This window comes from Dufourea novaeangliae, unplaced genomic scaffold (assembly GCF_001272555.1).
Source record: "Dufourea novaeangliae isolate 0120121106 unplaced genomic scaffold, ASM127255v1 scaffold39, whole genome shotgun sequence".
NCBI classification, from domain to species: Eukaryota; Metazoa; Arthropoda; class Insecta; order Hymenoptera; family Halictidae; genus Dufourea; species Dufourea novaeangliae.
In genome coordinates, this window is record NW_015373918.1 from 1,864,547 (window position 1) to 1,884,581 (window position 20,035).

Sequence of the window (20,035 nt, forward strand, 5' to 3'; positions counted from 1 at the left end):
CGGAAGACCGAAGTGGGAACTTCCTTTCCGGTTAGCCAGCGACGTCCACTCCTCGATACCGATCCCCCCCGTCGATCGACTCGGAACGATTTCGATCAGAAATGCTTCCTCGCGATCGAGTGGCCGATCTACGTAACTTTTACTCCGCTCTTAATTGACCGTGAGGAATTAAACGTAACGAGGTTTCCAGGCGAAATGGAATAGCCTTCGAAACGGTTCACGGTCGCTTTTACTCGTTTCTAACGAACGGGGTCTACCTCCTCTTTCGTGTATCGCTGCCCGAGGAACATAAACACCATCTCCGGTGATGTTTTTCTTTCTCGGGGGAAAACGAAATTGAACAGTCCAGAGAGACAAGGGAAGAGAACTCGCGGATTTGCTGATCGCGAAAACCGCATACACACGCGGAACCGTGCCGATTCTACCCTCGAACGGGCCTTATTACCGAGATTATACGTCCATTCGTTCGGGCTGATTGATGTAACGACTATAATCGCCGCACGGATGTCGGCGCTGGCCGAGCTAAGCGTCAGTTTAAATCACCCCGCGCGATCCCATCGGTTCGAGTTCTAAATTTACGACTTTCTCCGGTTAACCTGGAACTACGAAGCACCGTTCCGATTTGTATTCGCGCGCGATATCGGGGATTCCAGCGTGTAGGCACACATTCGTAATTTTTTTTTTTGTTTATTCTTGCACGATGAAATCGCCATTCAGACTGGCTGCTAAATTATTTTATGATTTATCTTCTAGAAGAATTACGAGACTGTGGTCTGTTATTGTTTTTGGACGGAGACTTGTCTTCGAGATCGATTATAATAGATTGAAACTAAGTTTTCAAAACGAACCTGAAGACTGTTTTACTTTCATATTGCAGAAAAATTGTTTAAATATAATCTACAATTCTTCCTGAATGATCTCGTTGACGAATTGTGATTCAAGTGGAGACTGTTATTATTCACTGACGAATACTTCCTGCAGAGTTGAATACTTTTATGTCACTATACACGAAATAATCGACGTTGCTGCGGTGCACTCTGGGATTTGCCACTGCTCGTTCATGAATTAATACCGCAGAGCTCGTTGGAAGTTGGTGTGATGGTGTATGGTGGTGTGTAATTTGAACAATTTAACACTACAGCGAAACGCACTTGAACTTTAATACAAACTTAATAATTCTCAATGAGAGATGTGTTCTTGCTGACAGTTGAATGTGTTCTGAGTTTCTGACTGGTGGTTCTATGACGCTTGTTACAAGGGATTGACTTGTGATTGGTGGAAAATTCAAATTTTCGGTTCGTGTATATATGTACATATATTATATAATCAGTGGTATTATGAGGTAGAAGAAATGGGGCTCAGAGTATGTATTGTTTCTAGGATTCCAGGAAGTCATCGCCGAAATACAATAAAGAAATGGTCTCAGGACAGTGAACGTTTTTGCACGTGATGTGCAGCTGTCCAAGTAATCCCCTTATTTATGACGGTTTACTGACCGTATTGACGGGCCAAGACGCGACCATCGCCTACCTGCGTTACCTCGCAACAGACCTAATTATTACTTAACTTAATTAAAGAATATCCCTGTCCCATTGCTTTCACTAAACAATTCCGAAAAACTGCTTAAAATCGACAATACGATAAAATATGTAAAAATCCTGTCAACAAGTGCTATAACCGTACATCACGAAACGTCAATGGCGTTCTCATAGTCATTGACATAGATTCCCACGTCCCTCCGTCATATAACATTAACAATCTGTCACGTCACCGCGACTCTTGTGACCCTTATTAGCGTCAGGGAAGAACGACATATTCGGAAATCATCAGAGAAAATAGCGTATCTCTCCACGTGACCCTGATCCTGAGACTATCATCTGTCCCGACTAATCTCACGATGATCGAACCCGGCGCACAGTCGTTCCAGCTCGCGAATTAAGAAACCGTCAATCATCGTTACGTAATTCCAGCTATTCACCGGCCTCAGCTCCGCGGAATATCGTGCTCCTTTCCACTGTTCACGTCCAGACGTCTGACCCCTCTCGAATTCTTCGTACCTTTAGAGTTTCACTCTGAATCTTGATCTCTGCTCGATCCTAGACCCATCGAGATCTTTAATGCCCCTGATTTACTGGGATGCAATGAAACGGAACGATCATTGCTAGTCTCTATTGTACTTACACCGATCGCGTAACATATTTATGGAGCGAAGAGTACTTCCCGAGGATTTATTGGCGTTACATCAACAAGATGAATATTGAGGTACCATTTTATGGACATTATTCCTAACAGCTAGTATATTCGTCTTCCTTTCGTCGAGGTATTTCTATGATATTTAGAATGTAGATAGTAGTGGTACAGCGTAATGTCGAATTCGGTGTACCATCGATTACAGAGCAACAGTGTCACCCAAAGTGCATCGACCAAACGAAAAAGGAATGTAGTAATAATTCAGTGTGCTATTGTATTATCGTTCATTTATAAATTCTGTTCTAGGATAGACTGAAAGGGTTTCGTGAAATACTTTACCAGAGCCTGGCAGTCCGCGATTCCCGAAACGTCCAGATCCGGTGGCCGCGTCGGGACGCGCCGATCAATAGAAGACCAAAAGGCACATGTCCCGGCAGCTTCTCACGCGGCGGTGTTCTCGAGGTTGACAGGCATGTCTTCTGGCAACTTCCTGTGCCAACGGTGTCCCAGTTTGACCATCCACCTCAGAATTCTTCAAAGAATATTCAAAATATTCCAAAAAACCTCTCGAGCTACATCAATGATTGTTGTCCAGGGATGATCATCGAAGACTATCCCCCGATAATAACCGTCGACGATAGGCGTTGGTCACGTCGAAAACCACTCGATCAGGGTGAATATTCACCGGTACACTTGGTCAGGGAACGAAGTACCAACGAAACAGAGAGTGGGGACACGGTTAATTATCGTCTACGGCGACGAACGATCAAACCGACGACGTAGCATCGATCGACACCCCGTGGAATCGTTTCGATCCTGTTCTTGTGCTCTCGTCGCCGCGACGTTTACGTGTGACCACGACGACGACGACAACGGCGTCGGTGTGACGTCGAGGAACGCGAGTATGCCAGACGGGAGAACGCGAAAGCCGAGAAAAGTCGGGACACTGGCCTGCCATCGGGTAGACCGACGACCCGGCGCGGCTCTGCCAACGCGGCGACGCACTGCGCCGACGTCGCGACGTCGACGACGTCGTCGCCTAGGCGACCGCGACCTCTCGCTCTCCTCAGCCTCCTCTTCCTCCTCGCGGCGAAGGGTGGATCGATCAATCGAACATGCACCCGCGACGCTGCTCGAGATATCGAGATGTCGAGAGGGAGGAATCTGTGTGGTTTTATTTTTTCTGCGATCATATCGAGCTTACGCGATATTCAATGTCGTTGCGGTTTATCGACTCATAGAATAGGAAATATTTTTCATTTACGGTTTAGGGTATATTTTTTATTCAAAGGTCCCAATATTATGATCAATGCCTTTTGCGTGGCATGTGATATTATGATTTAGATATAAGTAAATAATCTATAAAGTGGAGCAAGGTTAGAACGATTTTAAGATTATTTTGCTAGAATACATACTTGTACCAAAGAATCTGAATGGAAGTAATCAGACTAGCTTGTAAAAATTTTAAAATTGTTGTTTTCTAAGTACATACTGATTAATATTTTAAGGTGTACTAATTAGGAGTAAGATATTATAGATGAGAGCACTAATGGATCTTGAAAGGTCGAGGTTTCGTTATCAAAAAAAATATTTTTAGTATGTTTAGATATTATTTTAGTAAATATATTTAAACTGATAAGTAATATGGATTTTTATATTATATTGTGAACAATGAAGAAAAATCGTAATTATTTTACACAACATAATAAAGAAAGAATTTTAGTCAAAGTCGAGAAGTATGAAACCTAGAAATTTATTTTTTAGCTTTTTCGGTATAGCAGACATGCAAGTGAACGTACGTAAGCGTCAATTAAAGTTGGCGATCGTATCGAAAAAGTTGATAAGGTTAGAAATACCTGCCACATAAAAGGACCAAGATTCAGTTCTATTTATTTTGCTTTTAATAATACTTTGATATTTTTTAAACTGTCAACTGAAAATCCAATTAAATATTCTTTAATCCTCCGTTGGCATGTAAGTTTATACAACGAAAATAGAATCATATCGTACTAATTATAAATCGCCCACGTCATTCCCGTCATATATATAAATAGAATATAGTTCCACTAATTTCACCCACCTGACGATCCACGTCGAGCAATTACCACCTGCCATTTAGAAATCTTCTGTCATTGATGGAACGAGATCCATTCATTTCGAAAGTGGCGATAATCGATCGTCTGTCGTCGATTAATAACCGCAATTTCGTACCTCGTAGTAGCTGGACAGGTTATACGATCCAAAATGGTTAAGAATGCGATCAAAGTGTACGCTAGACTGAGACCCGAACAGAATCGGAAGAACATATTTGTATATAAATTCGCGTTTAATAATACGTTAACCCAAATTTGTTTCTATATCGAAACCAATATAATATCGTTTACAGGATTACAAAGTGTATCGTCGACCGAGGGAAAATTTAGAAGAAGATTACTTGACCCTCAATTCCCCGACGCAAAAAACGAAGGACTATCCCGACAATCGTCCAGAGTCCTGGAATTACTCGTAAGATATTCACGGAATCGATCAGTTTGACAAGCATTCCATTTACGAAACCCTCGAAACTTTCAGTTTCTTCCGGATATTCGATGAATCCTCGTCGCAGGAGGATGTGTTCGAGAACGTGGCGCAGCCGGTGATGGAAAGGTAAAAGGAACCGTATCGTTCGTTTAATTACTACAAAATACACGCCACTCCCCTCGATCGTTCATTCGCAGTCGTGCGATTTCGTTTGTTAAAGCGCCCTGGACGGATACAACGGGACCATTTTCGCCTACGGTCAGGTAAACGTTAATACAAAATATCGTTAGAAAACTGCTGAGACCTTTTTCTGGTATTTCGAAGTTAAATTAAGTGATTGTTTAAGGCTATTGAAAGGCTATTCTTAGTAAATCAATAGAGATGTGAAGTTACACTGATGGAGATAGCCTTGAATGATCGCTCGATCTTCTTCGAGTATAACTCTCTCAATTATTTACATTCACACGACTATCTTTAGGTAGGTCTTGCTTCTATTGTCACTAACAAAAATGAACTTTTTGAGGCAATAAAAATTCTTCTATCATTCCTACATACCACACGTTAAAATTTTCTTATTCCCAAGTGAAATGCAATATTAATACCAGACATATTCAATATATCTCTGTAGTTATGACAATGATGTAAGTCAAAAAAAACCAAAAAAATTTAGCTGTTATCTTATTTTGATCTAGCTGTTATCAATATTACGAAAGAATGTTCGAAACAAAAAATACATAACTTACACCACTATCATAATTACCACCACGTACATGTTCCTTTAATTCCTCACTGAAACCTGAGCCCTATAAATCGAGACCTGAAATATTCCTCACCTAAATCATGCTCCAGTAATAATCCTAACCAGTTCCATTCACTAAAACATTCTTCCCAACTTATTCCACACTTTCGTCCATTTCTTTTCCACCATATTCCCCGAAACAGTTTCACAACCATCAATTTTAGTAACTAAAACTTCTCAGACGGCCAGTGGGAAGACGTACTCGATAATCGGTCATCGAGGAGTCCGCGGCATCATACCGAGGTGCTTGCAGTACCTGTTCGACGTCATTCAAAAGGTGAACAATTTTTGCCACCCGTGAATCTCAAACAGAAACACACACTTTGTACGCACCTTATATTTCCGCGCAGCGGCCGGAGAACGTGTACACCGTCGAGGTGGCTTTTCTGGAGATCTACAACGAGAACGGCTACGACCTGTTGGACAGGAGGCAACGAGAGTTCGCGGTTACGAGATTGGAAGATTTACCGTAAGTCCCGGGGCTGACGTAAATGGCGGCCCCTCGAGGCTCCGCGGACGCGGATACCCGCGGATTTCGTAAAAAAAAACCGGCGGCACCGTCCTTTAACGGAAACTACAACCTGGGCCGGGTTAGGCTCGGGCCGAACGATCCCGTCGCGATTCCGATCGGGCTCAAATATGGAACACGAGCGCGCGCAAGGTGCAACCGCGTCACCTTTATTCCTTCCTCGTTTCTTGCCGCGTGCCTTTCGTCACTGGCTAATGGAAAGTGTGGATTCTATTAATTGAGTTATTGTGGAATTATCGAAAAAGTCGCGGAAGAAGGGTGTAAAATATATATAGTGCACATTCTGGCTAATTGGTTCAATTCATTCGAATTAGGGCCTCAAAGACACCATAGAATGGAAGTTTTTGAACAATAGTGTGTCTACCTTGACTGAACTCAAAAGTCGTTGTTGTAATTAGATTTTCACTGATTTTGAGTTCCATAAATTTTAGAGTTATAGTTCTGGAAGGGTTTTGCGAAGGGTAGGATATTTGAAGTTGGTACACCTTGGTAGACAGAGTCTTCGAGATTCAGGAAGACGATGAGAAGAAGATTAGAATTGGGTTCTTCTTCAGACGATATTCTGTTTTGAAACTGGATTGTAATGTATGCCCAATTTTCTTGCAGATAGGATATTAGGGGATATGGAGATTCATAGACTCCTATCCAGCTACATTACTTTAACCTGTTAAGGCCCAGTGTGACGTCCGTCACTTCAAAGGGCATATTTTCGGGGTTTTTTTAAGTTAACTAAACGCGAAAAATAATTTTTCTCCGGAAGAGGCGTTTGAGCGTTAAAGCGTTAAAATAAATAAAAAAAATCATTAAAAGTAGGTTGGTTTAATGCCGATATTTTCGATTTAAAAATAACAAGATAATAATTTTGAAATAACAAGTTTCGGGTTTAGACGTTAAAGGTTTAACACTTTCATTGCGGTACCTTTTGTGAGGACTTATAGTATCGAAAGAAAACCCTACCAATTCAGACTTTTTCCCTTTCCTCATTCTTACTTCTTTTCTAATTGTAAGTCGTACAAATTCCCTTTCTCAAACGTAGTTTCATCTACTTAAGATCACTTTGCTAGCCTTGTCTAATGGATAGTTAGATCAACCCTGAAATTAAACCAATTCTTTTGAATACAACAGGTTCCCGTTTAGTACCCGTCGGCGATCCTGATTTCTTTACACTAATGCGGAACTCTGTCGCGTCCGGTTTTACTCCGAGTGACCATTGCAATGCACCTTCTGTTAAAAGTATAATAAAACACGCAATTCTTTCCGTCCGTTCACCGTTCGGCGTTACAAAGACAGAAGAATTTTATAGAAATGATCAGAATCGGGTTTAATACGTTACCTAACGCCAGTCAATCGGCTCGAGGGACACCGACAGCCGTCTCGTTTAAACGCGAATACATTTTTCCCAGCGGAGAGTCAGTCAATCAGCATTTTCCTGACCACTGACAGCGGAAGTCCCGATTAATCAGCCGGTAATACGTTTTACGTAATTCGCGAACTTTCTGATCGCATCGTTTGCACGCTAGTCCCGAGGCCGATCGACGGCCAGTTACTTGCTTCGACGTGAAAGAAATCGTTTAACGATTTCCCTGATGCGTTTCAGACGAGTCACCATCCAGGAAGACGAGAACGGTCAGCTACACTTGAAGAATCTTACGTTTCACGGAGTCGGATGCTTGGAGGATGCCTTCGAGCTGTTGCTGGTGGGCGATAACAATCGGTAAAATAATTTGAAACTGTCTATTTTCATTTAGATTGAAAAATAAATTTCTATATCGAAAGTGTATATTATAAGTCAAGGATTGATTTCTGTTGAATTTCTAGACACTATTTTTTATACTGATAATCAGAAATAATGTGGAAGAGATAAATAAACATTTTACTACACAAAGAATTTATCATTCAGTTATTCTACTTGATATTTTAATAAAGGCTGCATTCATTTAATAAAATTGTTTAGTTCAATTAGTAAGTAAAGGAGACAGAAAAAATTAGATAACAAATACTTTTACAGAGTTACCACGGAGACCCCAATGAACCCCCAGTCATCAAGATCTCACTGCATCTTTACCATCATTCTTTCCATGAAGGAGTTCGGCGCTGATCGCTATAAGCGGGTGAAAGTACACCTGGTGGACCTAGCTGGGTTCGTATATCTGCGCCAGTCTTGTATCGACTGAAGGTACAAAGGTGACAGGTTCTAAGAAACAGACATTTGGTCCCTGAGTGTGGACAACCCACTGTACAGATCGTTCCAACGGAGCATCTTAATCAGGCGTTGATCAAGTTGCTAATTACCTCGCAATTAACGTCTCGATTTTAACCATTCTTGGCTGCGTTCTAACTAGCAAGACGTGTTTATTTACACAGTGATATAAAGGACACGAGTGTTATTCTCTGTGACGATATTTCACTCCTTTCACAGTTAGTTAATTAAACTTTTTAAATAAAAAATTCTACACTTTGATTTTCTATAATGAATAGAAAAAGTAAATTTTTCAAATGAACCTAAATTACGAGTGATACATATAAATATAGAAATGAATGAACGGAATAATAAAAAAAAAAAAAAATAGAAAAGTGACCCAAGATTACAATCAGTCCCACAATTCATTCCCAATGCTTCGCCGTAAAAAATCCCACCAGAGGAACGACATAACTTTCCCAGGAACCAAATACGATCGGTATGCGCATACTTCCAGCAACTTTTTTTTGTCCAGAACCAACGTCTGATCGCAGGCAATATGTTATGCCGATCAAGATAGCCAAACGAACTTTAATCAGCCGTTGACTTTTGATGTTTCCACGCTATCGGAATAAACTCGTTGACAAGCATTCGTCGGGACAAATACTCGTTGCACGTTGCATCACCGTCTCGACCCACTTGTCAGCCCGCCATTTTTTCTTTTCTTGCAAATTTTTGTAACGGAACACGGAGACTTTTAACACAGGGGGATCTTTCTATAGGTCCGAACGGGTCTACAAATGCTCGATAACTGGCACCATTCTGACCGAGGCGAAGCACATTAACCTGAGCCTACATTACCTGGAGCAAGTCATAGTGTGTCTGGGTCAGGAGACCGCGGGTCACATTCCGTACAGGTGCTGCGATCGCTCGACACGTTCGACAGGCTTGTTTGTGGTCCTTGATCCTTATGATCTGTGAATCTGATGAATCTATAAGAAATAAGATTTCGTAATACAAAGCGAGATTGATTAACCCTTCTGCACAGTTCGTAGCAATTTGCTCCGAAATAGAAGTTTAATTTTTAGTTGTGTTTTTTTATTTCAAAATCGTAGGTATTAACTTGACATTATTATTTAGCCTATTTTGCACTATAGCAGTAAATGAATAGATTTTCGAGATATAATTTCAACTTTAGTTCGATTTCAAAAGAAAGAGTTAAAAATAAAAATAAATAGGATGGTTTAATGTCGATATTTTGGACTTCAAAAAAACAAGATGCAGCATATATATTAGTCTCATAAGTTTGAAATAACGATTTAAGGGCGTGGGCGTTAAAGGATTAAGCAGCAGCATAGTACTAGCTTCTTGAAGAATGCACGAGGGTTATCAAAGTCGTCATTTTATTGTTGCTATTATCTATAGTTGGAATTATTAATGTTTTTTTCTGTACAGAAATTCTTACTTGACGTCGATCTTAAGGGATAGTCTGGGCGGAAACTGCATGACCACCATGTTGGCTACATTGAGCCTCGCGTCTTCAAATATGGAGGTGCAGAATAAATTCTCCTGGTTTATTCTATTAAATAAGAGTTTACGATTTCTATTTATCGTCGTCAGGAAACAATTTCCACGTGCAGATTCGCCCAAAGGGTGGCTCTGATTAAGAACGACGTGAGGTTGGTCCTCGAGACGAGCATTCAAAGCGAGAACGCATTGCTGAAATTGGAGAACGAGAGACTGAAGCAACACATTAGAACCCTGACAGGACAAACTGTAAATTTTTCCAGTATACTTCATCGTGAATAATTAATGTTCTACACTGAATATTAATTTGTTTTGTTGTAACATGTACAGGAGTCTCAAGAACTTTCAGCTGAGATCAAATGGAAGCTGGATTCTCAAATTAGAAATTTCTTAGAATCGAATACGAAGATCTGCTGGGATTATAGTCCGAAGAGTATCGATTACTGCTTCGATAACTTTAAAAGGACCGTCCAGTTGTGTAGAGACCCGAACAGTTGCTTGAAGAAGATGGAATATTACAAGGATATGGTTCTCCAGAGAGATAAGGAAATTTGTATCCTTGTCACTAGTGTTATAATTTTCAATTTTCAATTATACTTTCTTGAAAATCATAACAAATTATTTGTGAAAGATTCAGTACTTATATAATAGCTTCCTGAGATGAAAATAGCATTGCTGATCGATCTGCTGAAGAAGGAGAGAGGAAAACAACAGTGCAACCTGAAAGAAGGTTCTTGCGACGAATCAAGTATTCAAGTTGGTTCATTTCTGTTAATTTCTTAATTATTATGAAATCAATTTTTAATAGGATTAACTGGTGACGGAGAAAGTAACACAAAATTAACTGATAAATCGAGGACACGAAATGGAGATTCTGAAGGAATTAAATTGTGCACAGAATCTATTGGAGAGCCATGTAATTGAAAATTTCTGATACAAGTTATGTACTATAAATTATTTTATTAACATGACAATGGACTTAATTTAAACAGGCCTGGAAATGATTCAACCAACAAGTAATCGATGCTTGTTAACAACTGTCCTAGAAAATCGAACGAAAAATGCTGAAAATACACTTACGAACGTTAATACATCATCTACTATTGCCAATGTTCTTGGCGACAAAATAATTTCAACATCCAATCATATTCTTCCAAAAAAGCACAAGAAGAAACTTAAAGATTCTAAATCTGTGCTTCTGAATCACATCGAGAATAATCTGCAGAGTATCAATATTGATGAAAGTAGAACCAATTGTAATAAGAACGATGTTAACAACGGTGTAAATGCTGCTACCAATAATATCGCGAAAATTGTAAGTCGAAAGAATTCTCTTGAACAAATTTCAATGATAAGAAAAATTTCTACGGAGAATCTGAAGCCAGAATTGTTAAATTGCAACGTTGTCAACTTAACCATGCCTAATTCAACGGAAGATAAGGACAAATCGATCGGTCAAGAAGAAAATCAGCAGTCCTTGCGTAAGTCTGAGAAGAAACAAATCAGACATGGCGATATTAAACCTGCAACAAAGAGGAATATTCGGTCGAGACACAATTCACAGACAGAACTTACAATTAACGAAGAATGCAATACAAATCGTAAAACTGCATCACAAAATATTATAACCGAAGATATTAATGAACAGGATCACTCAATTTCATTTTATCAGAAAACATTGTATTTCAATGTGCCTCGAACTGAAATACAATCAGATAATCTCGGTATTAAAAAAGAATTCGAAACACCTATCGTTGACAATAATAATATGGATCTAGCAATTTCTTCGAGATCAAGTTCTTCCTATTCTCATTTACAAAATGGCAAAAGACACGTTGACGATGTTATGTCACAAAGACACGTAGAACCTATCGAGATAAACAATATTTGCAACGAGAAGGAGGATATTAGAGTTCAGTCAACGAGAAGTAATATTTTCCTTGCCAACAGTGAAATCGAGAGTAATAGAAGTAAAAGAAGTGGAAGGAAGTCGAGTGTCTGTAGCTTCACGGCCGAATGGCCCGAAAAATCGAATATCATTAGCGGAAGAAGAAGGGTCGAGAAGGAAGGGTTCGACGCGAAGACAGAATACAATGGAAATAATGACAGTTTCGAAGACTCCCTGCCTCTGACAGGTGATCCTGAAATCGACGAAGAAATCATTGCCTTTTACAAGGCGAAACGATCTGGTGGCATTTATTAACAAGCTCCTCATTCAAACAGTACTATAAAGATTATCATAATTAGAAACAATTGTACAGTATTAATTTATACTGAAGCTGCATTCGTAATTATTTACAAAAAGAATAATTAAAAAGTGTATAAATAACTTGTAGAAATCTTCTTGCATGTAGTTATAAATACAAATATATTCCTAATTTTATCGATACTTTTAATATTAATTTATTTTAAATCGCGGTTAATTAAATTTTAATGTTTCAAACACGTTAACGGTTCCATATCAACTTTCTCGCCATACATATTAGCCTCGAGGATCGTTAATCGATTCTCGTGGATCAAGGCGAGACAGTACCGCTTCGCTAGATCAGGATATTTTCGAATTTTGAAAGTGTATAATTTATCGATGTCCATTCTGATACTGTCTCTATACATGAAACCTTGAATTCCTGAAGAAATAACAGCATATATATTAAACATGAAAGATTTAAGCATCAGTAAAACATATTAAAATAATTGGGATACCTTTGTACTCGTAAATTCGAAGATTCCTTCTATTTTCTACGAAGACCAAGAGTGTCTCTATGTTTCCATCGAAATTAAGAACTGCAAACGACGACGGCCTATGGGCTTTTATGGTTTGCAAGATCCTTCCATCTGCATTGTTAAAAATCTAAGAAAATACATACGAATAAATTAGACATTAATTATAGAGAGTTTCCATGATCTAAGAATCTAGGAAGTCGATATTATTTCTCATCCCAATTTCCAATTGTTTGACCAATAGAGATCAGAGCCACAAGAAGTATCTGACCAAATATCTCTCGATACTGATGTAGGAATGTAGTATAATTGACACCGATTACCATCATCCATCAATCACTGTCCTAAAATTTAACTTACAAATATTCGATCCTTGCTAGTGTCCTCATTATAATCCAAAAACATCTCCCTGTTGAATATTCCCGCCTTGAAGTTCAGTTTCACAGGATTTCCAAACAGCATTCCCAAGCTTGCATTGTTCGTCTGACGGACATTATGCTCGTAAGTCCTCTGTCTACCAGTAAACAGCGGATGACCATCCTGCAGAACTGTTTTCACAGCATCATCGTCTGCCAGAGACAACTGAGCTTTCTCCTGGTTAACACCTTCCAAGGATCGTTTCTCATCCTTTCCATTAATCATCCTAAGAAGAGCCTTTTGGTCTACATTCCTAAATCGAATGATTCTCCAGTTCTGTTGATAGCTAATGTCTCACGGTAAACTGGTCGTTTTCGAGTTTCCATAAGTTCGTCGAGCTCCTCCCGCAGGATTTAGCGCCCTTGGTAAGAAAGTAGAGGGCGCCATCGTGCCTATACGTAGTCCATCCATCAACGACACCGAAATCGGGTATGTTCGCGGACTGCACGAATTTCTTTCCGTTGTACAGGTACACGTGCATTTGACAGGTGTTGTAGCTCATCGTCAGATAGTCCAAGTCATCCAACTCGAAATGATGGAGGCTGACGATGAGGTTGTCGTACTCGATGATCTGCAGATAGTCGAACGAGTTGAACCTGTACAACTGCTTCTCCGCGTAGTGCTTCAGGTGAGTCAGGTCTTCGCAAATGCTCCTCAGATTTTCCTGTAAAAAACATTTACAGTTGGATGCAGATAAAGTTACCAGTTTCATGTTTCGACACATTTCATTGCCAGACGAAATTATTTCACAATAGTATTGTTGTACAGAAAATTGTCGTACACTTGTCTCCGTCATCAAGGCGTCCATCTCCAAGTGTCTCTGCCCTAAAATGGCCGCCAGATCGCTGATACTCGTACCATTCAAAATATTGCTTCCTGATGCTCCGTTCTCGAAATGGACGCTACCATTTATCGTCCATCTTCCAGAGATAATTTGCTGGAAGGAATTGTTCGTCGTCACAGCCACAGCTTCCCATCGATGTGGATCTATACCATTCAAGTAGCCCAAAACACGGAGACTCTGATTGAAGACGATTGGTTTCTCGAATACGTAGTTCCCTGAAATGTCACACTTCTGATAAAGCAACTTTGCGTTAAATAATCGATTAATGTTGGTCGTAGAGACTCACCAGTCAGTACACCTTTTGAATTCAAGGAAATGATCCTGGTTGGATCGATACCATTGATGCGGCGCGCGTTGAAACCACGACGGGCGTGAACTTGTCCCGTGAAATTGATATTTCCTGTAATATTCTGATTACCAGTCACCTGGAGAACACAAAAATATCACTTCTTCAAGTTTCAACAAGAATAATTAAAATTTTATTCCTCGTTCGTTTTTATAAAATAACATACCATGAATGTAGTCTTTTGAATGTTGTTCAAGTTCTGCTCGTTAATCATTCCTAGAACTTTCAAGTTCTCGACAGTGACGTTTCGACATCTAAGGACCTCGACAGGTAGAATTTGTTCCGACTTCAGTGATATCAGTAATCTCATGTCAAAATCGTTGAACATCGCCACTTCTATGTCCGACTCGAAGATCGCGTCAGTGAGCGTGATATTCTCTGCAAATGAACTCAAGTGTTTTTATCATAAAACCTTAAATAATAAAATACAAGACCAACGGAAATTACCTTTGACATAAGTAGGCCTGTTTAAATAGAGTACAGTCAGTTTCAACTCGTCTATATCGATTCCCATAATAGATTTCGCTTGCAAGTCCGTTTTAACAATCAGGTCTTTTTTAACTTCGACATCTTCTTTGAAGACAACCCTCGACTTAATGAAAAACGGTTTATCGATAAAAACAGCGCAGTCCCAGAACTTCTTCAGATCGATCCCGTTCAATTTTTCATCCACGGAAAACGAATCGTTAATGGTAACTGAACCGTGGAACACTTTTACACCGGAAATGGTGACGTTGTCCTCGTGCTTCGAAATTGTCGTCCCCAAGAAATCATCGAAGTCTATTCCCTGGATAAAACCGTTTACGAACAGATTTTCAATGGTCACGTTTTTCGAGAATAGAACGGTTCCACGAAGTTCGTAGGTGTTGTTCCCCAGAGGCTTCAATTTGTCCATCAGATTTTGGAAAGGTATGTCGCCTATGCTTCCGGTTGCGTTGAACTTCTCGAGGACTGTTACGGATCCTTAAAACGTTCGAAAATCGAATTAACTATTATAATTATAATCGTTTAGAAATATTGGTAAGATATTTCTAAAATAGAAAAACAAAAGAATATTCAATAAAATCCCGGAAAGTGTTGGATCTTACTTTCCGGACCATTTTGACCTTTAATTCAAGATTTGATTTATAATATACAGTCATTACCATTTACCATTTACAACGACAGGACCCGTTAGCACCTGTTCTCTAGAAGGATCTAAAATATTCTTCAATGAGTGTTCGTTCAAAGAAACCGTCTGGAATTCATGACAATTAATAACATCAAATATTTTATGTCCTGTAACTTCAATGTTTCTGTCGGTTTTCAACACCGTATCGTTAACACGTTCAGAAAAATTGAAGCCATTCAATGATCCACGGATCGTCAAGTTTTCGATGTGAACGTCTTTCTTAAAGATCACAGACCCCATCTGATCGGCTTTATATACATCTTTCAGGAGTTTTCCATTGATCAAACTGGCATCGATCTTTCCTGTCACGTGTAGAGACGCCAAAATCGCATTTTTCTTAAGAATATCTTCCAGCAATGTGTCCAAACGATCTCTCAGGTTATTAATTTCGTCCAAAGACATTCCATTCATTAATTTCACATTTAGATTTTCGGTTTCCAGATTATCGATAGAATATTCGGTTATGCTACCGGAAGATGACAAACTTTTAGTGAAATTCGCGAAATCGACGCCATTGATGACTCTAGGCACTATTTCTTCCGCCGTTAAGGTTTCGGTTTCAAGATCTTTGATAATAATGTTCTGGATAGTGTCGTTAAACTTGCTCGAAAATTCTTCGACCGAAGCATTGTTTATGTAATCGAATGATAAATCGTCCACAGTGATCGGTGATTTAAACACAACTGTTTTTCTCATACAATGGGCATCTGTTGAAGCCTTGTTTAGAACACTTTCAAGCCGTTTTATGGATCCATACGTGACATTTCCAAATGTTACGTTCGATAATATTTTTGTTAAATCTGCAAAACAACTCTTTCAATTAACATCTTCAATATATATATATCAATTATTTTACGCGACTTAATTCGTCGAAAGGATGAATTATTACTGGGAAATTCCTGATCCGTGTCCAAAGTTACGAACTCCTTCATCGCGTGTCCATTAATCATGCCAGACGTGATTGCTACGTCAGACTTCATTCCAACATTGCCCAAAAATGTTTTAGTTCCAGTTATTTTGACATTTTCGTCGGTTTTTAGCAACAGATCCTCGAAATTCAACGGACGCTTATTCAGGAATAATTTGTCGAATATAACATTTCCCAATACCGTCAAGTTCGAAAGGATAATGAAAGACGGAACTCCGGAAGTCTCGTTTAACAATTTAACTTCTTTCCTCTCTATACCCCGTATGTCTCCATCGATCTGTAATTGTAAATAATATATGAAATTCCACGTGAAAACTTATATCAAAAGTTTCAGAAATTTACCTGGAAGGAACCTTCGATTTCCAAATTATCGAAAGTAATTTCTTCGTTTAATACGTTGTCCTTGTGCAAAATTACAAAATCATCGATGCTTATACCGTTTATTGTTTTAACACCCTTCAGATTTGTTACTATCAGCTGGTTAAACGACTTTGAGCCAATCACTTTTGATGAAGTGTCATCGTCAATCAAAACATAGTCATCTGGGTAGTAAAGATCGTTCAACGTGTCTAACTCTACAGTGTCGGCGATCAGTGTCTGAAATTATTAATTTTATGGAATTATTTTACACAATTGATTCTGTGAAGCCATAGACAAGATACATCGTAAATTTTCTATCAATCAATAACTAAACTGCAGATTTAATTCAAACCCTGCTCATAGGATCGTACAAAAAGGCTATAAATAAAAAACTGTAAATATTTATTACACGTCTGACTTAATGAAGCCTTTAATTATTGAAATAAGTCTTTCTTTGACTTCTGGTGTTTGCATAATGATCTAAAAAATGGAAATTTTAATAATCTCCACTCAGAACAATTTTTAAACATTACCCCTTCAATAATAGTATTTCCAGGGATAATCATGTTCTTATTTTTCCACACAACGTTCTTCATCAGCTCTTCCCACACGACGCCATTAATCATTTCGAAGGAAAGGTGTCCCTCCACTTTCGCTCGATTTATTTTCGAAAAATCTATTCCACGATAATTCTCCAACGAACTTCTAAAATGAATATCCGTTATCGGTACGCCATTTATCGAGTGGACAGTTAGATTTTCAGCTTCTATTGTAGAGAATCTCTTTGTGCCCTCGGTTACACCTTCGTTTTGTGATCGAAATTTATTCAAGGCATCGACGTCATTGATAAGTTGTGCAGTGAACTCTTGGACGTTCAAGTTTCCACTAACGACAACATTTCCAAACACTTCAACGTTCGAGTTGAAATCTAACTCTGTCGTGTTCGAATCCACAGCGATTCTCAGATTCGAGTCGATTTCATCGAGCTTCCGTTCCAAATTCTGCACAGTTTCCGTGTAAGCGGTTACGTTGAAGCCTAAATCCTCTCTAGTTAAATTCGTGGATCCGACCATAACCGAGTGATAGGTTACATTGTCAGTTATAGCTGCGTTTGTTGCGTTCATTGCGCTGATGTTCCAAAATCCGGTGACCACGGGATTCTTCAAGTAACTTTTCTCGAGGCGTTCCTCCGTCTCGTCCAGAATCCTCTCTTGGTAGTTCAAAGACTCCTAAAAAGATACTTACATTAATTTACGCTTAATTTCAAAGAATCTTAAAAAGGTACTTTTATTAATTTAAGCTTAATTTCGAAGAATCTTAAAAAGGTACTTTTATTAATTTAAAGTTAATTTCAGAGAGTCCTGAAAAGGTACCATCATTAATTTAATGTTAATTTCAATAATCCTAAAAAGGTATTTTCATTAGTTTAAAACTAATTTCATAAAATAGTAAAATGGTACTTTCATTGGTATAAAATCACTAGAACTTTCATAGAATCTCAAATAATTTAGAATATTATATTAAATAAAGGACTTGCATTCAACAGATGTTGCAAGCCCAACAATCTCTCCATGTTGTGTTGAGACGGATGCCTTATGTCCCTCAGTTCGGTGTGAAGCTTCACGAATTTATTTCCCAGGACGAATCCAAACTTGGGAATGACAGTGACCATCGACAGATCGAATTGATCGAGAACGTTGTTTGGTAGCTGTATTCTTTTGAAGCTGTGACCTTGCCAGGCCAAAGCGATTACCGTATAATTCCTTAGTTGTACGAGCAGCAACGATTCGTCCCTGTAGGTGTTAAGTTTGACGTCTTTGATCCACGATATCTCTGATACATCTGGGACAGAAATAACGTGAATATAGACAATGAAAATGTCTGTGTGAGTACAGACTATTCAAATGAAATCTTACCAAAACTGGCTTCTGATTCTGTGTTATAGTGGAATTCACCCTCGAAGTAGTGAAAGAGGCTAGCTTCCGGTCCGGATATCGCCAGGAATTGCAAGTATCCACTCTCGAAGCAGACGAAATTCTTCAGATCGTGTGATTTAATCGTCTGTAGTTCATGGATGACGCTACTGACAGTGGTATCTCTGAATTCGTAAAGAATGACATCGCGGACGCCTTGAAGAGCCAGAGAAATGCTTTCGTGATTCGGGCAGACCTGGATGTCGAATACTTTTGGCACCTGTTTCCTCTGACAAAGCCTAGGGAAAACAATCTTATTTCTATTATGGTATAATAAATAATAATTTCGGATATTTCGTATAATTAATTGATTGTGACTAAATGTTATCTGCTGTTCTAATTATGCACAACAACCTAATATTAAAATATTCAAGTTTTTTAGATCGTATGAAGTAAACTCTTCAAATATAGCATCAGGCGTTCACATTTACCAACCAGAGGAAAAGAACATCAATTTCTTTCTTTAAAAAAAAAAGGGTTAAAAGGATATTAATTACCAGAACGAGAAAGCTTTAGTCGCAAAGTCGATGTTGATGTCATAGACATCGATAAGGGAATACTGTTTGCCCAACCGCATCTCGTTATCACTCAGCAGCAACAATTTGTTCGTATTTCCATGCTGAATGAATTCCATGTCTTTCACACCCTTCTGGACCGGCCACGACGAGAAAAATTGAAAAGAACCGTCACCGAGAAGCCTGTACCATTGCAACAACGTACCGGTATCCGATTCCACGCACAAAACGGCCACGACGTCTACTACCGGATTAACCGTCGTTCGAAAACTGTTGAAACCGACCACTTTATACTTCACTATCACGCCATTGATCTTTAAGATTACTGGATCGTTGGTCAAAGCGTGATCGAGATCGAGTTTGTAGAACGAAAGAATTGATTCCTCGACATGGATCAAGTAATCGGTGCCATTTACGTCCAGGAATTGCCAATTAGAGCCTCTTTCAGGAATCTTTGAGTATTCGTTGATGGAAATATCCGTGACAACGGGTTCTATAATAAAAGAAACTCAATTATTTGTTACATAAATTTTAGATTTTAGTTTAACAGACACGAATTACCTTCTCTGTTCCCGGCGCCAGAGTTGAATTCGTAATCCAACCAGATTGACGAAACATCCTTAGAATCTCGTGGAATTCGTTGAGATTTGGTATCCACCAATGGTTGGTTCAGTTTCTTTACAGCATCTTCATAGTCCAGACACTTGGTCACACACGCGGAAAACAGAATGGAAAGCAAAATTCGGATGCCTGAGCTTGATGGTACCATTTCACTTCGTATACTGACTTGTAAAATTCTGCTTGTGTCATTCAAATGATAGAAGCTAAATATTTTGGGACAGGGATTAGGTACAGTGATTCTCATGCTACAGGACGTTTGTGTGTCGTTGAGAACTTTAGCCTAGTTATCGTAGTGGATATGAGTTTTAATTGGTTTCCGTTTGATTTTTCAATTTACATGGTACTTTCTTTCCTGAATAATTTATTAATTGATCGTCTTGTACAACTTCGTATGT

General features: G+C 39.0%; 2 protein-coding genes across 2 annotated transcripts; one reads left to right on the plus strand and one right to left on the minus strand.

Annotated features, from left to right (window-relative positions):
* Positions 1 to 4,434: 4,434 nt before the first annotated feature.
* LOC107194386 (kinesin-like protein KIF6) lies at positions 4,435 to 11,971 on the plus strand. The gene is made up of 15 exons (XM_015584006.1): positions 4,435 to 4,500; positions 4,577 to 4,695; positions 4,762 to 4,836; positions 4,931 to 4,973; positions 5,691 to 5,786; positions 5,860 to 5,978; positions 7,636 to 7,752; positions 8,047 to 8,178; positions 9,000 to 9,134; positions 9,673 to 9,769; positions 9,838 to 9,993; positions 10,078 to 10,297; positions 10,415 to 10,492; positions 10,553 to 10,660; positions 10,737 to 11,971. The coding sequence occupies exons 1-15, from the start codon at positions 4,435 to 4,437 to the stop codon at positions 11,945 to 11,947; spliced, it is 2,772 nt and encodes a 923-aa protein (XP_015439492.1). The 3' UTR covers positions 11,948 to 11,971.
* A 192-nt stretch (positions 11,972 to 12,163) lies between these two features.
* Positions 12,164 to 19,788, minus strand: LOC107194420. The gene is given in 16 exon segments (XM_015584042.1): positions 12,164 to 12,371; positions 12,448 to 12,595; positions 12,826 to 13,138; positions 13,140 to 13,546; positions 13,664 to 13,941; positions 14,013 to 14,151; positions 14,239 to 14,450; positions 14,520 to 15,035; positions 15,225 to 16,043; positions 16,133 to 16,448; positions 16,514 to 16,768; positions 17,065 to 17,760; positions 18,069 to 18,373; positions 18,448 to 18,743; positions 19,002 to 19,512; positions 19,581 to 19,788. Coding segments are annotated over 16 exon segments (5,616 nt in total). The 3' UTR covers positions 12,164 to 12,174.
* Between the last annotated feature and the right edge of the window lie 247 nt (positions 19,789 to 20,035).

What these genes read in the sequence shown, in the direction of transcription:
- LOC107194386 (XM_015584006.1), top strand. Translation starts at nt 4,435, where the DNA reads ATGGTTAAGAATGCGATCAAAGTGTACGCTAGACTGAGACCCGAACAG. An exon ending in GCGGGTCACATTCCGTACAG is followed by an intron (nt 9,135 to 9,672) that starts GTGCTGCGATCG and finishes TTTTCTGTACAG; the next exon opens with AAATTCTTACTTGACGTCGA. An exon ending in CCAGAGAGATAAGGAAATTT is followed by an intron (nt 10,298 to 10,414) that starts GTATCCTTGTCA and finishes AGATGAAAATAG; the next exon opens with CATTGCTGATCGATCTGCTG.